At 52.1% G+C, this 8,046-nt stretch overlaps 1 protein-coding gene across 5 annotated transcripts in view; it reads left to right on the forward strand.

Moving 5' to 3' along the window:
- Nucleotides 1-8,046, forward strand: part of Trak1 (trafficking kinesin protein 1) — a 107,397-nt gene that overhangs the window by 66,250 nt on the left and 33,101 nt on the right. For all 5 annotated transcript variants that reach the window (XM_051140312.1, XM_051140308.1, XM_051140309.1 and 2 more), the window contains one exon: nt 2,962-3,038. In XM_051140312.1, the coding sequence (XP_050996269.1) occupies nt 2,988-3,038 (51 nt within the window). In that variant the 5' untranslated portion in view covers nt 2,962-2,987. The remainder of the gene's footprint in view (nt 1-2,961; nt 3,039-8,046) is intronic.

Consider the following 8,046-nt stretch of genomic DNA (forward strand, 5'->3'; position numbering starts at 1 on the left):
CAAAGTTAAAATCTGTGATCCTATCCAAATGTTGGCATTTTTGTGGTTGCTTTGTTATTTTTCCTTTCTGTGTATTATTGGTGTGTGTGTGTGCGTGTGTGTGTGTGTGTGTTTACTTGGGTAGTTTCCTTGGGTAGCTGGGCTCAGGCAATGGTCCTGAGTCTTGTGGAAATGTCCCTATACTCTGGGGACCCTAGTGTAGATGTCCATGTTGAGAGCATGAAAAGGGCACGCCCAGCCTCCATCAGTCTGTGTCTGGTGACTGTGGGCTTGAGAAAACACTGGAAGGATTGCTGGTCCCACTGTCAATAGTTTAAAGTTTTTGGACTGGGCTTCTCCAGGACCACTCACAGGGACCCCTGTGTGTGATGCATGAGCCTGCATGGGGGACGGTTGGTAGAGTGCTTTGCACACACACGTGTGTGTGCACACACAGATGTGAATAAGTTAGGAGGGGTCTAGCCTCTGAATTATGTAAGACGTTGTCATCACCACGACCGCCTGTGTTTATGGCAGCACCACACAGGCCGGGGCTTGATTTTCATTTTTTATTTTCTTGCTTGTACTCCCTAGTGTGGAGCTTACAGGCATGCACCACCCTGCCTGGTTCGTGTTGTGCTGGGGAAGGGACCAGGGCTTCATGCATGCTGGGCCAGCTCTGCCAGCTGAGCAACCAATCCTGCAGACGTTTTAAAACGTGTCATCTCTGATGAGTGCAGGGCTGGAGTGAAAGCCTGGAGCCTTTCCTCCGTGTGGAACCTCGTAGCTGCTCAGGAGAAAACTGAATGCTGACGGTAGCACGGCAGTCTTCACAAGAGACGGCTCCTTGACCTTGAACTACTGCGCTGCCCAGAGCGTTTGAGCTGGAGTCCATGGATGGCGGGTTAGAATGGATTTAAACCCTCCCTCATACATCTCCCTGCCACCCCCTCGCTGGCCAGTGTGAAGGCAAAGGAAAGGTCAGAGAGCCAGGCAGTGTCTGCTGCACAGAAGGCAGGAGGAGGGACTCTGCGGGGGACTGCAGGCTGTAGGAGGGGAGGAGGCGCAGGGCTGGACCTTGCTTGCAGGTCGCAGGTCTCTGGTATTTCAGATTGAAACCAGATAGATCTCAGGCTCTGCAGGTCAGGCTCTTGTGAGCTCAGCTCCAGGACCAGCTCTGCCTGCATGCTAAAACACTCAGCGCACTGAACTCTGGCGACTGCTCTCTCGTCAGCTCCAGGTGTGACCTGGTGAGAGACTGCTTCCCAGGGGCCTCTCCTCATCTATTGTTGGATGTGGGTCATTGCGAAAGCTTCCGCTCCTAATAGAAGAATTCTCCATGGTCTGTGCTACATAGCATCACTATGAAGCTGTGCGTGTGTGTGCGTGTGTGCCTGTGTGTACGTGTATGTGCATGTGTGCGTATGTGTGTGCGTGTGTGTGTGGGTACATTGCTCATGGAGGCAGGGGTCCACTTCTAGTGTCACTCCTGAGGTACCTGTTTCCATCTCTCCAGCACAGAGACTACCAACTCACCCTGACATGCTGGGATCCTCTCTCTCTCTCCTCTCCCCTCTCTGTCTCTCTGTCTCTCTGTCTCTCTGTCTCTCTGTCTCTCTCTCTCTCCTTCTCTCCCTCCCTCTCTCTCTCTCCTTCTCTCCCTCCCTCTCTCTCCCCCTTTCTCTCTCTCTCCCTCCCTCCTCTCCCTCTCTCTCTCTCTCTTTTTTTTAACGTGGGTTCTATGGGTGGAACTCGGGTCCTTGTGCTTGCTACTTTACCAGCTGGAAAGCTTCCACTCCTAGGATATTGACAAGTTACAATAAAAATTTCTCACTGGCTCTACATCCAAAACCAGTCACCTCCTCCCATGGAGGGACCTTCTTGGTGTGCAGTGATCCACCAGTTAGTCCTTTCCCATTGACCTGAAGTGAAACAACTCAGAGTGGCCATTCTCAACCTGTGGGTCGCGACCCCTTTTGGGCTTGAATGACCCTTTCATATGGGTCGTCTAAGACCCCTGGAGAACACAGATATTTACACTATGACTCATAACAGTAGCGACATGACAGCTGTGAAGTAGCAATGGCAATAATTTTATGGAGGGCTGGAGAGATGGCTCGGCAGTTAAGGGCACTGGCTGTTCTTCCAGGGGACCTGGGTTCACTTCCCAGCACCCACATGACAGCTCCCAACTGTTCCAGAGGACCTGGCACGCTCACAGAGACATGCAGGCAGGCAAAAACATCAATGCACATAAAAATAAACAAATCTTTAAAAAAAAAAAAAAAAAGGAAGAAAATAACTGTGTGATTGGGTGACCCCACAGCATGAGAACTGTATTAGGGTTGTGGCGTTCGGAAGGTTGGGGACCACTGCCCTGGACACTGTAGCCGACTAAAGCCTTCCCCGGCAGACAGGCATGGAAAGGCACAGCCCTGAGCAGCCTCTCACGGTGCGCTGGGCTGTGTAGTAATGGTGTTGCGCTCTGTACATGTGTGCGTGCTTGTGCGGCAGCCATGAGGTGATGACTGTGGAGTGGGTTTTCCAAGCCTGGCACCTTAATGTTGCTAATAGGGACACTGCAAAAACAATTATCTCCGCCCATAGAGGAACCTTCTTGGTGTGTAATGAGCCACCAGTTAGTTCTTTGCCTAGGGCAGTCAGGAAGAAGGTTGTGTGTGTGTCTGTGTGTGTGTGTGTGTGTGTGTGTGTGTGTGTGCCTGCCACTGTGAGCTTGTCGGCTCGAGATTGTTGCTTAGTAATTACACACATGCTGAAAGCTCCTACTGTGTTCATGTTGCTGGGTCTGCATGGGCCAGGCCAGTTCACTGTCATGGAGGCAGAGCCTGGCCATGCTAAGGACAGTGTGCGCCAAATCCCTGGTGTCTGTCACTCGGACACAGCTCGGGGCTGCTTTAGATGGGCCGCCCGTGGCCAGCTCTCCGCAGTCAGCAATCTCACTGCCTCTTCTGTTTCTTGCAGTTCTCTGTGCTGAAAGAGTTGGCCAGATGACTAAGACATACAATGACATAGATGCTGTCACCAGGCTTCTTGAGGAGGTAAGTGTCTGGGGGAGGGGAGGGCTGTTCATAGCAAGTGGTTCACGTGGGTTCCTTGTCTGTTTCAGGAAGGACCCTCACACTGGGCCCTTGCAGGACACAATTGAATGGTTTCATTTTGTTATTTATTTATTTTGAGACAAGGATCTCACTGTGTAGCCCTGGCTGGCCTGGGGTTTGCGATATAGGCCAGGCTGACCTAGAACTCACAGAGGTCTGCCTGCCTCTGGCTCCCGAGTTCTGGGGTTAAAGATATTCACCACTGTGCCAGTAACCGTGCAGTTTGTGTACATTGATTAGATTTGTCGTTATCTTTTGAAAAGAGAGTCCCGTGAAGCCAAGGCTGGCCTCAGATTTGCTGCGTACGTAGCTGAGGCTGGTCTGAATGCTCGACGCTCTGACTGACCTCTTACCGCACACAAGTGCTGAGGTGGCGGAAGCACACCACCGTGCCCCGCTGATACTGTAGAGTGTGGGTGTCCAGCCTCCTGGCATTGCCATGTGACATTGCCGTGTGCAATGTGTTAGCCCACACTTGTAGCCATCCTGGGATGCATACAGTCGGCAGGCTGCAGGTTAAATACACCTGTTCACATTTTTGATATCATGAATTGATGACGCAGAACTGCACTGCCATTTAAGTACCGTGTGCAATGCCCAGTTTCTGACTGGAGAAGCCTAGGTGTCTGCTGGAGGAGAGTACGTCCCTGTCTGTGGCTTCTGAACGCAGCTTACGCCTTTGTTTCATCTGGCTAGTGGAGGGGAGTACAGTGTCACCACGAAATACAAAGCAGAGGAGCGTGACGACTGACTTGAGGGAGTCAGTCAGGCCGGGCAGGCTGCGTGGCCCCCGGAGGCTGGAAGGTTCTCAGTTGGTCTCAGTATTCTGTGCTCATCTGGGAGGAGGGCACTGTGAAGTCCCCCGAGCACACACGGGCATGCCCTGTGTACCTGCCGGCCAGGGTGGGCAGGGCTTAGGTAGCCGTATATCGATTGGTGATTCTTTTTTATCCGTGTGACGAAACCTGACAGAAACAGCTTGTGGGGTGGGAGAGGGGGCTTTTATTTGGTCTCACAGTTTCAGCGACTTTTAGTGCGTCGTGTCGGGGGGTGAGGGGGGGGAAGGCGCGGCAGAGAGGCTTTGCCTGTGGAGGTGAGAGCATGAGGTGGTGGTCCGTCAGGGAAAGAGACACTGGCTGGAACCTAGGACCACATCATAACCTTGAAAAGCCAGCCCCCAGTGACCTACTGCCTCCAGCCAGGCCCCGCCTCCTCAGCATGCCCCAGCACTGGCAGCAGGGGCTATGCAGTGCCTGCCTGCTCTTCAGCACTGGCCCCCACTGCAAGCCTGCCTTTCAGTGAGCAGGTAGCCTTGGGCCTTGTTTCTGGAGTCCGGGTCCCAGGAAGAGGGTAGGATCTTGGGGAGACAACAAAGGTGCAGGGACTACTGTAGGCCATGGTGGATGAGGCTGAAGCAAGACCGGCCCTGGCAGTGTGGGAGGATTCAGGGCTCCTGCAGCCCCCACCCTCCTCTCCTCATATCTATCTCTCTGTCTCTGTCTCTGTCTCGGTCGGTCTGTCTGTCTGTCAGTCTCTCTCTCTCTCTCTCTCTCTCTCTCTCTCTCTCATATCTTGTTTCTTCCTTCGGTATATGTGACTTTTCCATTTACCCTGGAACACATCTCTCTCTTCTAAAGGAAGCGGCAAGAAGCCCTCAGCTCCCCATAGGAGCTCATAAATGACCTCAGGGTTTGGGGCTGTGGGGCAGCCCACTAAGGATGGCATTTTTAGATGCTGGCCTCCAGCCTTCTGGAGAAACTACAGTTGGCACCATCTTGTAGCTGGTGTAGGTTAGAGGCAGGCTCACTTGGCTGCACATTGGATTTGGAAACGGCCCTGCTGACCTTCCCTGTGGGGTCCATTTCCCCATGCCTCTGGGGGGATTCTCCACACAAATCCTCGTCTTCACGCTGGCCTCCTGAGCCTTGGTGGTGGCCTTTGGCCTCTCCCTGCCCCTTGGCCTCTTCCATCATCCCACACTCCATGGTTGTCTCACCCCCTTCCTGGCCCTGCGAGGCTGCTCCGGCGCCTGGCCCCAGGTAACCTGTGTCCCTGCTGAGGCAGGCACGGCGAGGGGAGGGGGGTGGGGGCGCGGTGGGGGCGCAGTGGAGGGGCTTTGTGTTGGTCAGCCTCGGGTGTGCATTAGAAATGTCCAGGGCAGAGCTCCTGTTGTGTGATTCCATAGACTGTCTGCGGGATATCTCTCGCCTTGCATTTTGAGGAGTAAAAACTGACAAGCAGCCAAGTGTTATCCATCCCTCATGGCATCAACCCCACATTGAGTAGATGCTGTCAGCGCCCTGGGCGCCCGCAGCCCACATGGCTATGGCCTCACATCTGAGCCTCATGGTGGGGTGATGTTCATCCAAGGCCAATTCCAGAGGACCTGAGAACTCCAACTCTGACGGAGGCCCTGTGTGAAGAACTCTCTTTTTGGCCAGGCTCAGTCATGCTTGCCAGCAGCACTTGTGGTATCTCCAGGATCAGGACAAGGAGTTCAGGGTCATCTCCAGCTGTCTAGTTAGTTTGAGGCTAGCCTGGGCTACATGAGACTGTCTCAAAAAAATTTTTTTTAAGATTAACTTTTCCAGCCGGGCGTGGTGGCGCATGCCTTTAATCCCAGCACTCGGGAGGCAGATTCAGGCGGATCGCTGTGAGTTCGAGGCCAGCCTAGTCTACAAAGTGAGTCCAGGATGGCCAAGGCTACATAGAGAAACCCTGTCTCGAAAAACAAAACAAAACAAAGCAAAACAAACAAAAAAAAAGATTAACTTTTCCCTGGTTAATTTTCTAACTAAGCATGGCCATATGAAAAATGTCTTGGTGGAAAGAGTGTCGTGTCTCGTGTTAGCGGTTTCTTCCCTCGGCTCTTTGTAGTGATTTCCTTGTTTTATTTTTGATAGGCAGTCATATCTGCCCCTCTGTGCTTTATAAATAGCAACTGCCCACTTTGTCCTTGGCCCTGATGAGGTGATCACAGGGAGATCCCTGCCTTTCTCTGGAACTGGGCGGCTTAGAGTCTGACTGCTACAGCCAGTCATGTGACAGTCACCCCACACTGCTTTGGGCTCTGTGCCTATTGTCAAGAGTGAGGCTTTGCACACCTGGCCAGCTGCATACTGGGTGCTACAGGATTTGTCCAGGACAGTCAAGTGCAGCTTTGAGCTGTGTGTGTGTGTGTGTGTGTGTGTGTGTGTGTGTGTGTGTGTGTGTGTATGTCTGTGTCTTTGTGTGTGTGTCTGTGTGTGTATATATATCTGAGTGTGTGTGTCTGTGTATGTCTATGTGTATTTGTATGACTCTCTGTGTGTGTCTGTGTATGTATGTCTGTGTCTTTGTGTGTGTGTCTGTGCTTCTGTGTGTACATGTATCTGTATTTCTGTGTGTCTTATCTCTGTGTATATGTATGTATGTTTGTGTGTCTTTGTGTCTCTGTGTCTGAGTGTGTTTGTGTATATCTTTGTGTCTGTGCATGTGTGTGCATGTGTATGTGTGTTTGTGTGTACGTGTATGTGTGTGTGTGTGTGGTGTTGAGTCTTTACTGGGAAGGAGATCCTCAGGCTTGTCCTGACTGGTTATATTGGAAATGTACCTAGAATTAGCTTCTCTGCTCCAGTTACAGTGTGTGTTCCTCTGGCCTGTAGTTAGACTTTTTATTCTAAAATTGGTGAATGAAATGGGCCATTGTTAAGTGTGGGAGGGAGGCTGAGTCTCTCTACAGAGAGTGCCAGGCTGCCCAGTGTGTGTTGGTGACAAGGGCCAGATCAGGTTGTAGGCTTTCAAGCCACCTTGAATCATTTCTCAGACAACAGAGAACTAGATTTTGACTGGCTTGTTCCAGGACCTCAGTTAGTTATTTATAGTCTCTGGTTGTCACTGGGGTTAAAGCTCATTTCCTGGCTGTTTTGTTGGTTGAACTAAATGTTCACTTTATGTTGACTGACAACAAGAAATGGGAGGTGACTCCTCACTTCCTAGACACACACACACACACACACGCACATACACACAGACACACACACGCACACACACACATTCACATGCACATACACATGCCCAACACATATTTACACACTCAGGCATGTGCACACATACACCTTGCCCCACACTTGTGATTCTCAGAAGAAACTTTAGGAGCTTGTTGCCTTGATAAACCTAGACGGAGCCAGGTGTGGCAGCGCAGAGGACTGAGGCAGGAGGATCGGGGATTCAAGGTCAGCCTGGGCTTCATACTAGACCCTGTCCCAAAACAGCAATAACAAACGTGCAAAAGCCAAAAACAAGCCAGACAAGAAAGACTGGAGAGAGTACAGTGGCTTCAGGTCTTCATGTCACCCTTACGTCATTTTCTGTCCCTTCTTGCTTTCCAGCCTGCAGACATGCCCTGGGTAATTACTATAAAGATTAGATTTCCAGTGTAGGCTTTGCGATAGCTGCTCTCAGCAGGGCGGAGAGCAAGAGGCCAGAGGCCCTGCAGCTGTGAGGTGTGCTCACTGGGGCAAAGGGCTTCCTGTCTGAGTTCACTGCCCTCTTGTTTTTGTCCCCATACCTTTCTCTGTCCTTGTCCCTCCTAGGCGCCAGCTCTCCTGTCCCTTGGGAAGCCTTGTGTGTCCTCCAGCCCTTGCTTCACTGCACCTCACACTGAGCCTCACATCTGTGCTTGTTGGGAGTGAGCAGCTTTGGTGGGGTGACAGCAGTGAGGAGTGGGGTCAGGAAGTGGGCAGTGGAAGTTACGTACCCGCTGACCACCCCTGCCGGGCTGGGCACTTGTGCTAGCAGGGAGTAACAGGCCCGAGTTAGGCTCAGGGAGGCCACGCTTCTGCAGAGAGGTGGACGTGGCCAGTGCAGCTTTAGCCACAGGTGAGGGGGCTGAACCCGTTCTGACCTGTGCTAATCTTAAGTTTGCCTCTGGGCACTCACATCCTGGGCAGCCTCAGTCGCCGAGTCG

This window comes from Acomys russatus, chromosome 32 (genome assembly GCF_903995435.1).
Source record: "Acomys russatus chromosome 32, mAcoRus1.1, whole genome shotgun sequence".
Lineage (NCBI taxonomy): Eukaryota > Metazoa > Chordata > Mammalia > Rodentia > Muridae > Acomys > Acomys russatus.